This window comes from Gastrolobium bilobum, unplaced genomic scaffold, assembly GCF_033153095.1.
Source record: "Gastrolobium bilobum isolate Gb01-03AN ecotype WA unplaced genomic scaffold, APGP_CSIRO_Gbil_v1 utg8637, whole genome shotgun sequence".
NCBI lineage: Eukaryota > Viridiplantae > Streptophyta > Magnoliopsida > Fabales > Fabaceae > Gastrolobium > Gastrolobium bilobum.
Genome location: NW_026898325.1, coordinates 247,487 through 264,181, shown reverse-complemented (window position 1 = coordinate 264,181; position 16,695 = coordinate 247,487). Strand labels below are relative to the sequence as shown.

At 31.3% G+C, this 16,695-nt stretch overlaps 2 protein-coding genes across 2 annotated transcripts; one reads left to right on the top strand and one right to left on the bottom strand.

Moving 5' to 3' along the window:
• Positions 1-1,451: 1,451 nt before the first annotated feature.
• Positions 1,452-2,644, top strand: LOC133314941 (probable BOI-related E3 ubiquitin-protein ligase 3). The gene is made up of 2 exons (XM_061516493.1): positions 1,452-1,891; positions 2,007-2,644. The coding sequence occupies exons 1-2, from the start codon at positions 1,646-1,648 to the stop codon at positions 2,574-2,576; spliced, it is 816 nt and encodes a 271-aa protein (XP_061372477.1). The 5' UTR covers positions 1,452-1,645; the 3' UTR covers positions 2,577-2,644.
• Positions 2,645-6,608: 3,964 nt separating this feature from the next.
• Positions 6,609-8,773, bottom strand: LOC133314924 (chloroplast protein FOR GROWTH AND FERTILITY 2). The gene is made up of 2 exons (XM_061516471.1): positions 8,473-8,773; positions 6,609-7,687 (listed from the first exon to the last, which is right to left on the bottom strand). The coding sequence occupies exons 1-2, from the start codon at positions 8,761-8,763 to the stop codon at positions 6,848-6,850; spliced, it is 1,131 nt and encodes a 376-aa protein (XP_061372455.1). The 5' UTR covers positions 8,764-8,773; the 3' UTR covers positions 6,609-6,847.
• Positions 8,774-16,695: the final 7,922 nt, after the last annotated feature.

The following is a 16,695-nucleotide window of genomic DNA, read 5'->3' as shown; positions in this document are numbered from 1 at the left end:
GTTAAGATTTTTTTCTATTTGGGTATTTTTTGGTAGATGAGGTTTATGTTGAAATCAACACAAGTTTTAATAAATGGTTATAATTGGATTGTTAAATTAATAAAAAAATTATAAGAATTTATTGATTAGTAAATTATGTGAAGTTAACAAACTTACATGACTTAATTAACAATTAATGAATTTCTATTTAGTAATATTATCTGCGATTTCTATCTAAAATAATTTGGCAACATACAGAGAAACTGCCATCCTATATAATATATAGTTTTAGTGGATGTACCGTGACTGCACTTATAACTTAAGGTTTGGTGCGGTTAACTATGTATTTTTGGAAATACATAGTTATAATATTTACTATAATTATGTATTTTCGGTAGTATACCAAAGAAAAACAGTGTACTCTGATGTACTTCCGAAAGTACATAATTATAATATTTATTATAACTATGTACTTTCAATAGTACCTAATGATCCGCATCAATCTTTAAGTACAGTCACTTTACAAACAATTTTCCCATAATATATACAAGATATCATTTGCAACTACAATCACATATTAATATGATCTGTTCTATATTTTTTATGCTATAACTTGAATTTTAATTTAATTTAATTTATGCTTTAAAAATTTAAATATAACTGATCACCTCATGATTTAATATAAATTTGTTTTGGTAATTTCTTCATCATAAGCTTACCAAAAATTGAATCGGTAACTACAAAGGTGAAAAAATGTCATAAATCCTAATAAACAGAGATGGTTAAATGACAGGCAGCTATAATATCCTTATTTAAAACCTTCCTTAGATTTATCAATTATGGAAGGAAACAAGAATTCAATTGACATTTATTAAAGAAAATGTTCGTGCATAATCATGTATAAGGAAAACAATAAGCGGATATTCGTGAAAATGTTAATTCCTGAGATTTCAAATCTTTGGTTTCCATAAAATCAAATTGCTGAAAAATTTGTCCCTTTTTTTTTAATTTTTTGATAGACTGACTGTTTTTATTTTTACTCGTGAATGAAACAGACTTTTTTTATATTCACATGTTTACGTGAGTTTCTCACACACTTGGAATTGAATTCAAATCCTTTATTCAAAAGAAAACAAACGCCTCTGACCGATAGTTCAGTCACAAAATCTGCATGGGGTACATGGTTGCTTACCGCGTCCCACACTCCTCTTCCTTTAATGCTTAGACTATGGATTGAGAAAAAAGAGGAAGAAAGTTAAAAAAAAATAAAGAGTCAGAGAGAGAAACTCTGCAGTATCCTAGGCTAGTATTTCTTTTTTCCTTTTCAAGTTTTTCAGTTACTATTTTCTTTCATTCAAAATCTATCCATTATTTTATTTCCAACTCTTTTTTAGATGCAAAATTTATTCTCCCACTTTATATTATTAAGTATAAATATATTTGCTTGCCAAGTACTCACTCTCACTGCCACAAACAACTCTCTGATTCTTGCTTACGCGTTTTCCTCGAAATAACAAGACAACCAAAAACCCGCCGTTAGACCCTGAAGTCCTTTTGATCCTTCTAGCGTTATATATTCTATTCTATTCTATTCTATGCAAGCAAATATGGTGGTGCTCCTTGTTGAAGGAAGGGATTTGTTTTGATGCTTTGATTGGATCTGTATATGGCAATCGGATCTGCATATGTATTTAGTCTCCAACATCAACATCCCGGAGACCAACGCTTATACAACAACGAGAGTCAGATGAATCAAAACATGTCTGTTATTGGACCCAGTCTTCTTCTTTCTAATTCGAATCCCTACATCGCCACCAATAAGCTGTATAACAATTCATTGCTATATTCTCAAAGCCTTGATCTTGAGCTTCATAAACAGAGGGACGAGATTGATCAGTATATCACATCACATGTTAGTTTCTATTTTATTTTATTGTAGATTAGCACATTTGTTGTTTTGTATTTGTGAGTTTAAGTTCGTATCTGAATCTAATCTAATCCAATTGGTGTTTTTTTTTATGTGACAGAACGAGAAATTGAGAACTATGATGCAAGAGCATAGAATGCAACAAGTGGCTGCTTTGCTGAAAAAAATGGAATCGCAAGCACTTTGTGTGCTGATCCAAAAGGATGAACAAATAGCACATGCAGCAAAGAAAATGACCGAGTTAGAAGATTTTGTAAGGAGATTGGAGGCTGAGAACCAATCATGGCAGAGAGTGGCTCAGGAAAAAGAAGCTACGGTACTGTCGCTTCATAACACCTTAGAACAGATAAAAGAAAGAGATTTTTGTTATTTTAACAATGGGGTGGCAGCAGCAGAAGATGTAGAGTCATGCTGTGACGAAAGCGGGAGAAACATGGCATTGGAAGAAGAAACAGGGGAGAGCAGAGTGTTCAATGGTGGGGTAATAAGGGAAGCTGAACAGATTAGGAGAAAAACTATGGTCTGCAAATGCTGTAATTCTAGGAGCTCGTGCTGTTTGTTCCTTCCTTGCAGGCACCTTTGTTCATGCAAAGCTTGTGAGGCTTTTCTCCAAGCTTGTCCTGTTTGCAGAATGCCAAAGAAGTCTAGTATTGAAACTTTGAACTTTTAGGCTCATGTTCTGTTCTGAGACAACAAAGTGAATACACAAATTTGCTTAGATGTTGATAAACCAGCAGATTCAGATGGATGGTTCGGGCTGTTAGGGATTTTTACTTCTTTAGATTGTCATATTCTCTTTTTTATTTATTTTAACAAACAAATTTTACTTCGTAATGCATCCTTTTATATTATATATATTTTAGGCCTTTATTAATATAATGCAATATAAAGTCTCTGGTGTTATAGAAACAATCATGCATGGGACCATCCACTTATAATAAAGAAAAAAAGAAAAGAAAAACATAAAAATCGATAAAATTCTCTTTTTTATGCCAAATTTTTTGTCTCTCATTTGATGTGTAATGTTTCCATTGATGAGATACACTAAATCTTGGTGCAACAGTGTGTACGAAAAAAAAGTACTCTTCTATAACATAAGAGTATATTTCTCCATTTTTTTATGGAAAAAATATTTCTCCGTAAAGTTATCTCCAGTAAACTTAAAACAATGTTGTTTTGGGTTATAAGATTAAAAAATTATAATGATAAAGACTAATAACCCTGCAATATATTAAAATTACAAAAATACTTTCGTTTCCGTTCCAAAACAATATCGTTTTGCGCTCACCAGAAATAACTTGACTCCATAAATTCTTTATTTTGTTTATGAGAAATAATTTTCTGAAGTTGCATAAGATAATTTATTTCATGTAACGTGAGAAAAACATATTTTTTTTATTTACTCTAACCTTTAGCTTTTAAATTTGTGTGCTTTTGTAATTCTCTTCCTTATTTATTTAAGCGCAAATAACCTTTAAAATTAAGATTTGACTATTTTTGTATTTTCCGAAAATCATTATTTTTTATTTTTTTTGAAAATATTCCAATCGGTTCATCGCTTCGCAACTAATTCGATTCGGGACGGGTCCAGGATTAAGGCTTTAAACCCCTCCCAAAGATGATATGGGAGGATTTGAACACGTGCTCTTTCCCCACCTGCTCAGTTCACCTGCGTCAACTGAGCTACCATATTTGGTAAAATCATCATATTTTCAAACTGCCCTTTATGCGGTCTTTTATTTATTATATAGTTATTTTTCTGTTGCAATATTCATAAATTAAAAAAAAAATTAGGATTCTATAGCACGAAGAGTGATTTGTGATAGCAACTAGCAAGTCGGTGAGGGGGATCTTTTCGCGCTTGGAACGATCGTGATTCGTGACTACTGAGTTGCTATTTCTCTATATTTTAGATTTGAGATCGAAATAAAACGATTCATTCACACAGTGGGAAAAGTAAGACTGACAACTCGAAAGAGTAATGCAAGAAAAGTTATGGCATAAAAAATTGGAGATATTACTTTCCTAATATAGTAGAGAATTTTTTTTTATCCACTCATAAATTAAATGAAAGAGGAGAGAAAATAGAGTAGGCCTCACTTTTTATTTAAGGGTGTATAAGAAAAAATTTCTTTACATGAGAATAACATTTCCTAAAAAAATTGGGAATGTAATTTTATATATTACATAAGATCATTTATTTCATGCACACAAAAAATGGGTGACTGGTCTACTTGTTTTTTTCCGTATCATGGCCGAAACCGAATTGAATTTTGCAGAGGTTGCTCTTGTCGTATCGTGCTTATTTTTTGGGAGGCCGAGACGCTGAGTTATTTTTTCAAACTCTACTCCTAGAATTAATACATAATTTTTGTTTTTGTGATATCATGATTTTTGTGGTGCTCACTACTCAATAATGATAATTGTTGAGATATATAGTCCCACATTTGGTTGTATGAGCAACTAATGTGAAGTTTATAAGGCCTTGGGCATTCCCACCCTTTGAGCTAGCTTTCCAAAATTCTTTACATGGTATCAGTTTTTATTTTTGGGCAACCAAGGTTCTTTTGAGCTAGCAACTAATGACATTTTTTATTTTTGTTTTTCAATACAAATTTGAAGAAATTTTATTAAACGAATTAAACTCAATAAATTTAATATAATATTTTACTTAAACAATAAAACATTAAAGAAATAATATCAAAATAATACCATTATATATCATGTAATATACGTTCCAAAAGTTATATATAACATGGCATTCTCATTTTAACTTGTCAGCGGCATCTCGTTGATGGATTTCTTCTAGAAAGCACCGACATGTAATTTTTTTTATTTTTTTGAAAAATGCATGTCGGCATCAATAAGTATTTGATGTATTTTGGGAGACACAGTCAATATTCTCTATATTTTCAGTTTATTAACTGTATTCTACTGCATATATGAAGAAGCTTTCAAGTTTAAATCGTGTCTATTTGAATGCTCTAATTTAGATTTAGCACGTGCAGTTACTTTGTTCTGAAAACATTGCTTTGTGGCTAGCATGTTTTACTTGAGCCTTGGTGCACTTTAGCTTGAGTTTGGATTTATTAACTCTTTAATACGATTCAGTAATTTAATATTCATGACTTGATCATTGATTTTATAATTTCCGTTCTTTACATTTTAGCTATAAGTATCGGAATAGAATATTTATATATCTTCTACAATGTAAGCTCCAACTAATATGTGTTCATATTACCAAAACAACCGCAGCAATAATAATAAGGAAAAAGAAGTATCATTTAAAAGGACACAAGTTGTGTCTTTTTAGATGATTTATACAGAGTATGACTGATTATACTTTGTGTAAATTCTAAAAGTTACTTTTTTTTTTCTCTCCATTCACTGCTGAGGTGTAAAGTGAAAAACAAAAAGTAACTTTTCAGAATTAGACAAAATATGACCGGTCATACTTTGTGTAAGTCACTAAAAGGACAACTTGTATCCATTTAAATGACTGACACTAAACCCTAATAATAATAATAATAATAATAATAATGAAGTAGTATGTGTTCATGTCATGCCTTTAAGATATTATTTAGTTGTTCCCTATCAAAGCTCTGTAATTTAATCTGCCCGAGGCCCTTGTAGTTTCTGGCGAAGACACCAGCAGATATGTGTGCTTTATCACATCGGCAAAAAACAGAAGCACTGATGTTTCTTGTATGACCATGAATTTCATGTCTTGTGAATACCTTGCCTTTATCTTTAGTGCCAAGTTGAGCTTAAAGGTTAATACTAAGGGAAATATTAGTCTCCTTTTACATGAGGTAGCTTATCTCATTTTTTCTCACTTCGATTTCCGCACCTCACTTTTTTTTTTCTTTTTCTTTTTCTTTTTTCTTGTAATGGTGGGACCCACCTAGTTTCTCTCTACAACATAAGATATCTATCTTATGTAAAAGGAGATTAATAAAATCCTAATACTAATGCCATAAAATCATTGCTTTCTGGTTTCTCACTATTAATCACCCTACAAAAGACATTCATTTCTTAATTCCGAATCCCATTTGTTTCTTTTTCATCTACCGAGGAATAGGGCTGCACCAATTTAGTAGAAACTTGTGATCATGATTTTGTGGATGCAATGATACATACCTATATTCCAAGAACTTGGCGAGTGTTCTTAACATTTCTCATTACTGGGTGAATGGTCATTCCCATTCATGGAATTGGGGCTCATAGATTTGACAAGAGAAAAAAAAAATTATACTTATGAGCCCTTCATATAATGTATCATTTCGACATGGGGTCACGTAAGACGAGTAATTATATATACTTGATAGCACAATTTTCATGCGGGTTTAGCAATTACAATTTGAATGGGGCATGTCTCGACTTTTCATTTTGGCAAACAGCATTGTTTAGCTAGAATAGGGTTTAAATATTAGCTGCAGGCAAATATGGTTTTATCCAACAATATTACGCACACAAGGTCAACTTGATTTTAATTAAAGCTCTAGGCAAATGGTAAGAATTGAAAAAAAAAAACATTCCATATTATGAAATAGACTATGCACTAGTACAAATCCAGGGATCAACCTAAAGCAGGAGCTGCCTGTACTCTACTAGCATGGCCGTTTACTAAAAAAGTATCTTGTTTATATACTTTATACACAACACCCACATATGAATAAAAAACTGTATGTGAATTCCAAGGCACAACCAATATAGGTCAACATTATTGGTAAAATGAATTTGAGAAATATCGATAAAGAGCTAAGTTGTTCTCAGCTGCAGAATCGTTTAACTTAAATATTACACATTCAAAAGCAATGTCAAATAATTGACAGGACGATGAACTAGCCTTAAACAAACAAATTTTTCTCTGACGTCTCTACTTTTTCTTGACCACAAAACGGTGTTCGTAAAATAAGTTCCTTACTGATTAAAGATGTATTAATACAGACTAAACCCAAAAAACTGGCTAATAATGATAGCAAATCCGAGGGCTATTGCAATAAGGGAAGAAGCCCAAGTGAGTTTCTCAGTTATCCTAGGTACTCTATCCTTTAGTGCCTGGCTACATGAACCTATAAATACGGTATAGCTTCCCATTGCAACTACAGTTCCAAGTAAGAACATGACCAGAAATGCAGCACCAGCCAAACGAGAAGGCAAAGCAAGGGCAGGCAATACCATCATCAATGCATCTGGTTGCAGTCCATGAACGATCCCTGTGGCAAAAGTTGCAAAACCAATCTTCTTCTTTCCAACTGTTGGATTATTAAGCGATTCATAGACATCGACATCACATTCACCATTTTCTAAGGCAACACAAGGAGCAGGCACTTCTGAAGCTTCTTTAATTCCCATAGCACCAATTATTAGCAGGGTAAGACCAACCACTCTGGTGCCCCAAGTTCGAATAATTTCAATGTGAAGTCGATCCTTCAGGAGTAAAAATATTAAGCCAAAGATAACCTGACCAGCGTCATGGCCACAACCCCAAAGGGCTCCAACCGCGGCACTCTCTATTCGGGTGCGTCCAATTGACAATGGAGCCAAAGCTGCAAGGTGATCAGGCCCTGATAAGGTGTGCAAGCAGCCAGCAAAGAAACCAGTCCAGGCACTACTTAGGAGCTCAGTGCGGATTAGTTTCCCACCAACTATAGCAGCAGCAGGACCACCGGTCTTGGCAGCGGTTTGAAAGGTTGCAAAAGCTGCTGGTGCAATAGCTGGTTGGATTAAGATCACAACAAGAGCAGAGAGTATTACAAGTGTCCGAGCTGTTATTGCCTGTGACAAAAAGCATAAAGGATGATTTTTTCCCAAGATCAATTTATACACCGGAATTTTAAAAGATCTTAGCTAAAACTAAAAGTAATGTTTACATTGAGTCTGTATAGAGTATAGACCCCCATGCGGCAAAATTGATCGTGAAGAATTGAATATCAGCCAAATGAAAAGGATACACCGAAATGTCAAAAGTCAGGTCACCTACTTCAACAGAGTAATTTTCCAGTGAAACTTTCCATATATCCAAGTCTCTATTCAGTTAATGATAACTCCAAGAGTGTGTCGATTATCATGATTTATTAGCAAAAAAATGTAATTAAAGAGCTAAGATTGGTTAAGGTATAAAAAACCATATAAGACCAACAACAAGCTAACATCAAGCCCTAGTCCCAAAGCCTGGTTGTAGATTGAAACTATAACAGAACGGCTAAACTAAATTCATAAGAAATATGTCTCCAAAAGTAAATAAATAAGTCATAAGAAACATGATATTTAATTTAAACACCCTTCAGTACATATTGGCTGAAAGTCATCAGTCAGATTATAATAGATTTGTGCACACATATCAAATTCAAATCCTTTGGTAAGGTTCCATGGCATTTTAAAAATCAAAGAGTAGCTTTATCTCCCTACAAGACTATTTGACTATAACTCAAATAACCAAATGGGTTTTCCTCATGAAACATCAGCTTGAAAATGACCATGATATACAAATAAACCCCCCCCCCCCCCAAAAAAAAAAAAATTGTATTTCATAAGAATGATTACTCAGAGTACAACGATACCTTTGATTTTTGGAAAGCCTCAGTTGCAATCTGATTGGGAGAATGGGGCTCGGGTATGGACCTGTTTGGAGAAGACGCAAGGGAAGGTAAATTATTGGGGGCCACGGATGAAGCAAACAAGGGAGTTGATGACGAAAATGGAGATGGGTTTTCATGGTTGCAACAAATTGAGGTGGTTCGCCTCAAGAAGGAACGCGTTGATGGGGAAAGATTGAATCTTGCAGATTCAAAACGACTCCGAAATGTAAAAGGCTTAGAAGGGGGTGAAGACAACGATAGAAGCCTATCCATGGCTTCTATCTGCAAAATCAAAAATGAATCGCACAATCACAGATTCTTTCCTTAAATATAAATCCACCCACTACCTAACCCTACCCTTTTTACTTTTTCTTTTCTTTTTTTTCTTGTTTATTAACTTTTTCTTTTCTTTTATTTATGTGAAAAACTGTTGTGATTTTAAAAGACACAAGTTATTAAGTTATGTCTTTTTAACAATTTTAAATAAATATGTTTGAGGATAATTATAATATTATATTTATATTTTTTTTTTACTTTTCATATGAAACCTTTTAAAGAGATAAAAAATATATATAATTTTAATATCACAAGTATAAATCCTTTGAAATGCATCGTTAAAAACCGTTAAACCCTTTATTTATATTTTAAATTATAACCTCAAATGTTTTCGCATCTAAGATCTCCAAATTAATTGTTTCATGCATAAAACATTGTATCTTCAATTATCTTTTTTGTTTTCATTATCTTTGTTTATAGTTGGTAAAATTTTCAGTAATTCAAGTTTAAAAAATTTGTTTATTTAGCACAATCGTAAATTCCAGATTTAATTATTTATCAACGCCTCTATGTCCCGTGATTACATTTTCACGAAATTTATCAGCTATTGACATGCCTTTCTATTTTTATCAATCAAATGGTACAATTTTAATCAGGCTCGCAATTTATTTTGACTCGCGATTTAATATCAGCACATTTTTCTAAAAAAAAATATAAAAAAAATCGGGTGCATTAGTATATCTGTTTATTTATTTTCAATAGAATACGAAAATAGAAAATCACTTCAATTTAACGAGCCGATGATATGCTTCAGTGTACAGAGTAGCTGAAAAAAAAAGCCTACGCTCACCAATTACATCGCAGAAAGATACCAACCAACTTAGAATAGAACTAATGACAGTGTTACAGTTCAAGCCTAAACACAAATACTTAAATTCGATTATTTACGCCAGTTAAATTAATGAAATATGGCAGTTTTCCAAATTATTTTGATTTGTAGTGTGTGGTATATGTGATGCTTATGTGTAACTATAGTCTTCTCATGTACCATGATTTGGTTGTACAAACTAATATTGACCCTTTTTTATTTATTCTCCATTTTGAAGGTGTTCTGGATGGTTCACAACCAAGCGGCCCATTAAGGCACACTCAAATCTTTTTCTACGTCAGTTTTATTGATCAGTAATTACCAACTCTCTTTCCCTTCTATCTCCCACCACACAGTATTCCTAAACCCTCTAAATAGAAGTTTCTCTTCTATAGATGTAGTAACAGTGACGGCCACCAACCTGGCAGAAGCTGCATTGCTGTCGTCACAGTAATGCCAGCCACCCGTATCACCCCCAAGAAGAGTTGACCAGGCTCATTCTTCCATGCAAGGAATGCATCTTCTTCACCTATAAATACCCATCTATCACCAGACAAAAAGCACAACTTATGAACCGTTACTTTGTTATTACTTTTAGCCCTCACTATCACACCCCCCTCCGAACTTGCAGGTAAAGACTCCTTACTTGGGATGTTGTTGTTTAACTTAGTCTCTATCTTTAACATAGAGCAATCCATATCCTCTCCTAGAGAACATATTGGAGTTACAGTACTCAATGGTACTGAAGGAAACAATCACAAATATCTTTTTTTCGTTCTAAAAAAGAAAATTAAGTGGCACGAAGAAAATTCCAAAAGCAACTGCTGGATGACTAACTTCCCCAACTCATGCGTACGACTAAGCATTTGGCCGGTGTCATTTTTGACTTGTCCAACAATAAACACGAATTTGAATTGCTTTTAGTTGAGGACTTGTTTTTTAAATAATTTTAAAACTAATTATTTCTTTAAAATTAACATTCATCAAACATGTTATAAATCTTTCAATAATATTCGTATCAGGATCTGCACGACCTTAGTATGTATTTATTATTATTAGATTTTATAATTAATATTTAAACATTTACTACGTATAACTTGCAATAAATAAAATATTTAAAAACTCCTCCAAAGTACTGAAGGAACAGAAAAAGGCATAGAAGAAACGCAAACGATACGCTCTTCCTGCTCTTATTTAGTAACCACATACCATCAGAGTGAATGAAAAATATTCCTTATTTATAGACAATACTAGCCACGATGAAATAATATTAATTCTCATTTATTAGGACCGATCTTGTTAGCAAGAGACTCATTTTATTGAAAGGGACATGAAATGTAGAGTATTGGTAAGAAGGAGATTAAAAAATAAAAGTTGATGTTAATTGTTTATCATGAACGTGTCTTTTTTTTATTTCTCTGAAGAAAATTTAATTAGGGGAAGAATATGATGATTTATTTTATAATTATGAGATGTGGTGGTTCAGGATTTGGAGATGCGGTGTTGTCGTTATTGAGCCAGCTAAGACTTTGTCGCATTACGGTGATTGATGACATAAAGCGGTCCACATTGAATAAACCAACGCGAAACAGGTATTTCACCACACTATTCTCCTTGTCACCTTGTGAGTGCGTGTGTTCGGCACACACTGCACACCCACTCAGCACATGCCATCCTGGCCCACACGGAAAAGTAATTGAGTCACGGGGCTTGGGATGAGATGAGAGTTCGTAAATTTAATTTTGGATAAATTTATACTTTAATTGGAAGAAATTTGGTTGAATTATTTCATATTTAAAAATATTTCTTTAAAAGTGCTTTTAACATAATAAATATTTTTATATAATAATAAAAATTATTTTTTGATATATATAATTACAAAAACAGATGCGGCTTTTTTATTTAAATGTTATTGAAATAGAAATATAATATTAAGTAAAATAGATATTTTCATCACCCCGCAGAAATGAGATTTTACTCACCGCATAAGCTATAAAATGTTCCTTTCATATTTAAACATCATAATATGAAGTTTCAAGTCAAACTTGATCTTGTCTCAATGAAGCTAAAAACAGCACTTCGTTTGAGACGAAATTCATATGTAGAACGGAAATTTAAAGTTTTCCAAAACCGAAAGCTTGAGTTGATAAATGATAATCACGTTAATAATTTTTATATTAATATCTCTAACAGCAACAGTGCATTGATCCTTTAGTTAATCAACTTTTTTTCGGTTATCAAAATCAATTTGCATAATAATTTCATTTGTTTTTAGTTACCTTTTTCTATTTTTTAAAACTAATTATGTGGTAAGTGGATTGATTTTGAGAGAAACAATTTTTTTTTTTTAACTTCTCCAGTTACTAGAATTGATTGTAGGCATATGATATAAAAGAATTTTAAAAATATATTTATTTTCACTTTGAAAGTGATTCTGTTTTATTGTCCGAATTAAAATAAATTTTTTGTAGAATAATATTCTAAATCAAAAGTAATACCGTTTTCTTTCAAAATTATTATTTTTTAAATATTAATTCTCTCACAATTAATTCTCCCAAAATTATTAGGTTTGGTTGAACTACTTCGACGATGATTTGTGACAATAGAAGAAGAGGTCCAAGTAAGGCCCAAAAAAAAAGACGTGATTCATAATGCAGGGCTTCTTTCTTTTCTTTTTCTTTTTCATATTAGTTTGTTTTATACATCGAGAATTATTATTTTCTTCCTTAAAACTTTTGTTGAAGCTTGGATTTAATGGAATTTTTTTGTCTCCACTATAAAATGTATTGTCAATTATTAACTGATAACTTTGATTTGGGTTTTAAATACAGATGTAACACCTCTATAACTAACTAGCATAGATAATATCACATTATTTTTTAAATCTTATTTTAAATAAAACAATAAGAATTATAAAAATAATAAAGAATATAAGATTATAAAGCAGTGGTTATAAAATAATGAATATGTCAAAATACCCTTAAAATTTAATTATACATTAAACAAGAAGTCAGGTTTACTAGTACATCTGGATTAGGCTAGATTACATTATCATCTAAACCGAAAGGAAACGACTCTACCTTATCGGAGTAGAAAATTAAAGTCACTTCATGGGTATACAAAAAACTGTTTGAACTGAACTATGTATAGCCCTCAAAATCATTAATTATGATGCTTCATCCCTCTCCAAAGATACCCTACTATGCATGTCTATTTTATGTAACATTAGCATAATATAAACACACGTGAAATAAATCTCAATAAAATTGTGGTTTTCAAACTATAACCAGTTCAATCGCTTTAACAGAAAATATCATTCTCTCAAAGTATGTTCATAATTTGAAAATAATAACTAGAATAATAAATATGGAAAATAGGAAAATGTTATACTTACTATCATTTTAGACTTATTACTCTTACTACCCGATTGGTTATCATTGGATAAATTTAAAATAAAGGGCAATTATTTTTTTATATTTTTCAACCATTGGTTTCAAATTGATCTAACGGTAATCAATTAAGTAATAAGAGTAATAAGTTTAAAATAGTAGTAAGTAATTGTCACTTAGAAAATAGTATGTAACTTTTAACTAAAACTACTAAAGCCCAAAACTCTGCGAGTTTCTGCACATGAAAAGTTCTGATTGGCTAAGCTCAAAGTCAAGTAAAATGTTCCTTACAATATTATCGTCTGAACCCAAATCTTTGTGGGCCAGTTCACATAAGAAATATTCAGTTAAAAATTATGTTTTGTTAATATTCATTTGGTACAAAAAAAACAAATTAATTAATATATAGTCTTGCTTCAACATCATTCAATACGAGCATATCCTTCAAATCCACAACCAAAATTTAAAAGACAAAGTCAAAAGTTAAAAATAAAATCAAAAATAGAAGGTATTCGTAAGAGAATGATTTGACAGAGTAACAACACTTTCATAGCTTTTAAAGAAATATTTTTAAAATAATAACTTTAAATATGAAAATAGATGAAGAAAAGTAAAATTAGGAAAATAAGATTCTCTTCCAATATTACCTTTTTCTTTTATCTCTCTTTCCCCCCTCTCTCTTTCTATTTTTTCTTACTTCACTAACTTGGTGGAGGGATAAGTCTTTGTATAGAATTCAAGTTGGCTTTTATAATTTTTTTTCAAAGATTTCACTTCCTTGCAAAGTCTTCAATTTTGGTCTCTTGGAGGGGTGCTTCCACGTTGCCTCCCTCCAAACCAAGTTAATTTCATTTTTTATTTATTTTATATTATTTAATTATTATTTTAAAAAATATTTTTTTTTGAATGTTACACCATATAAGTGCATTAAGTTCAAGCTACAAGACAAAAATAAACTGTCTTAATGTAGGGTTAACTTACATAATTAGTTGGACTATTACTCACATCTTCAATCAACTTATCATGTTATCTGCATTAATTACATGTATATCCTTTATTGTTGTAAAAATAATTCTTTAATCTTTATTTTTAAATTTGACCTAAATTTAAAGGAGAAGGATCAGTTTACAAGTTTTTTTTACAAATTATACTAAATATGACAGTTATACACTCTTGATTGAAATATGACCGGTCATATTTAGTATGATTGAAGTATGACGGGTCATACTTAGTATAATTTGTAAGAGTTTATGAACAAGAGTTTGTAAATATAACTTTTTCCAAATTTAAATTATTTAAAGTTTTAAACAATAGGGTCATACTTAGTATTTTTCAAAATTCCTTTTATAATCAAAACATGTTCTCGCTAAAAAAGCATGATGTTCTTTCATTTTTCTCTCCAACATTACACGACATTCTTTCCTTTTTTTAACCATCTTATTCATACGTATTATCATTCTTTATTTCTATAATTCCATTGCACAATTTCGATTGCAAATTAAGAAGAATTTTAGAGTAAGAGAAGAAACTCCAACTAGCTCGACCACCCATCCTAGATATCGAGTCCAGGTATTACACTCCACCAGCCAAAAAGTTGCAGGTGGCTTTTACCTGTTTTTTGTGAGCCTAAATGCATTGTTTTTCTATCCGAGTCAAATACTTTTTGTTTTTGTTTTTTTTTTCTTTTAACTTATTATATTAATGTCTTGAATAATAATGGTTCCGTTTTCTTTCATTATTTCCATCCCCTTGCGAGCAAAGAAACCAAACTGTAACCAAGCAAAATTATTGGCTTTTGGCATGTTATTTATGATAAAATACCGAAAGAAGCAGGGGATTTGTTCTTGTGGCGGCGTCTTTAGCTAAAGATGCTAAAGCTGCTCGACAGTTACATTTATTCACAAAGAAAATCTGAGATTAATTAAAGGGTTAGTCATTTCTGTTGTCACTGCTAATGGAAAAACTTGCAGCAAATATATTTACATAACACACGGAGATGGATCTTGAAATTAAAAAAAAAAAAAATTCCAAGATACAGAACCTTTCAAGATACGGAACCGAACTGTAAATTTTCTGATTTGCCGAGAGCTATTAAAGCCTTAATTAAATGAGTATTTTCTCTTTCGAAATGTTAAATCGGCAATAGTTCAAGTAATCCTTTCGTTTCTCATTATTATCTTCATCACGGATTCTCTCCTTTCATGTTCAACAAACTCGAATGAAAATATTCATTGATGCGATTTTGGATTTTAATTTTCTGCCTCAATTGTAGACCATGATATAATTGACTGATTCAATATTAGTTAGGTCTTATATAAATAATTGAAATAAAAAAATATAAAGTTTTGTAATTTTTTAAGTGATCGTATGATTTATAAATAGTTTCTAGTCATAACTATTTATGCATATTGAATATTCAAAATTTGCTCTTTTCATTAATTACTCCTCTCACTGAATATAAAAGATAATTAATCAGGATGGTAATAATATTAATCTATATAACCATAAAAACACATTACATAATGTATTGTAAGATAAATGTTATAAATAAAGGGTTCGTTTTTTCTAATGTTACTTTAGATAACTTTATCTAATGTTCGCTAAAACGACGTTGTTTTGGGACGGAAATCATGGTGTATTTGTAATTTTAATTTGTTTCAGGGTTATAATAGTATTTATCATTCTAATTTTTTAATTTTTCAATATCAAAACGACGTCGTTTTGGTGAACATTAGACAAAATTGTCTAAAGTAACATTAGATACTTTTTCCCATAAATAAAATGCATTTAAAATTATGTTTCGCTGATAAACACTTTTAGGGTAAAAAGATAATTAAAAAAAAAGCACACCTCGCAAAACTCTCACTTTCCAATGTAGGGCCATTTTACACGAGACATATTATATTTACAAATTTTTTTGTTTATAAACTCTTACAAATTACACTATGTTCTTCCGGGAGAACATAGCATAATCTGTAAAAAAAAATTCAAAAAAATTTGTAAACGGATTCTTTCACATTTTATAAATTCCATCACGTAAACTTTTGATCACAAAAAAAAAACTTTATCAATTCCCCATATCACCCTCATAATAAAGACTTTTAGGACAATGGTTAAAAAAACTAAAATGACGACTATTAAGTTAAAAAAAAAACACAATTTTATATAGTATGAACTAAAAAATATTTGTTATAAAATTTTAATTAATTAAAAATATTAAATGTTACTCAACTAGACACTAGTACCCCTGGGATACTAGTGAAACAAGTCCCTAGACAAATTTGATTCTGTATGAACTATTAACTGACGAGGAGACATTAAATTTATCAAAACAAAAGTCACAAATATTTTATAATTCTAAAAATACTTATTCCTTCTGGAATGATGTAATGTCTCATATTCAGATGAGATTATGGCACGCAGTACACAGTTTCACACTCACACTGCCACATATCGATTTAGCCCTGTCCATTAGCAAATAGCCCTCGATGCCATTGGTTCTATTTCTATATGTTCCAAATTTCCAATATCACATTCTCAGTGGCTGTGACATTAGCCATACACTAGTCCGATTTGAAATGTCTAAAAAAGATTCAAACAAGGTTGCAAAAGACATGAATTAAATACTTCCTGATTTTCTGTGGCAACAAGACATAATTGGTGTTAATCACT

Excerpts from the sequence above, each read along its gene's own strand:
- LOC133314941 (XM_061516493.1), top strand. The coding sequence starts at position 1,646 with ATGGCAATCGGATCTGCATATGTATTTAGTCTCCAACATCAACATCCC. Across the intron at positions 1,892-2,006 it reads ATCAGTATATCACATCACAT|AACGAGAAATTGAGAACTAT; the intron begins GTTAGTTTCTAT and ends TTTATGTGACAG.
- LOC133314924 (XM_061516471.1), bottom strand. The coding sequence starts at position 8,763 with ATGGATAGGCTTCTATCGTTGTCTTCACCCCCTTCTAAGCCTTTTACA. Across the intron at positions 7,688-8,472 it reads AGGCTTTCCAAAAATCAAAG|GCAATAACAGCTCGGACACT; the intron begins GTATCGTTGTAC and ends TTTTTGTCACAG.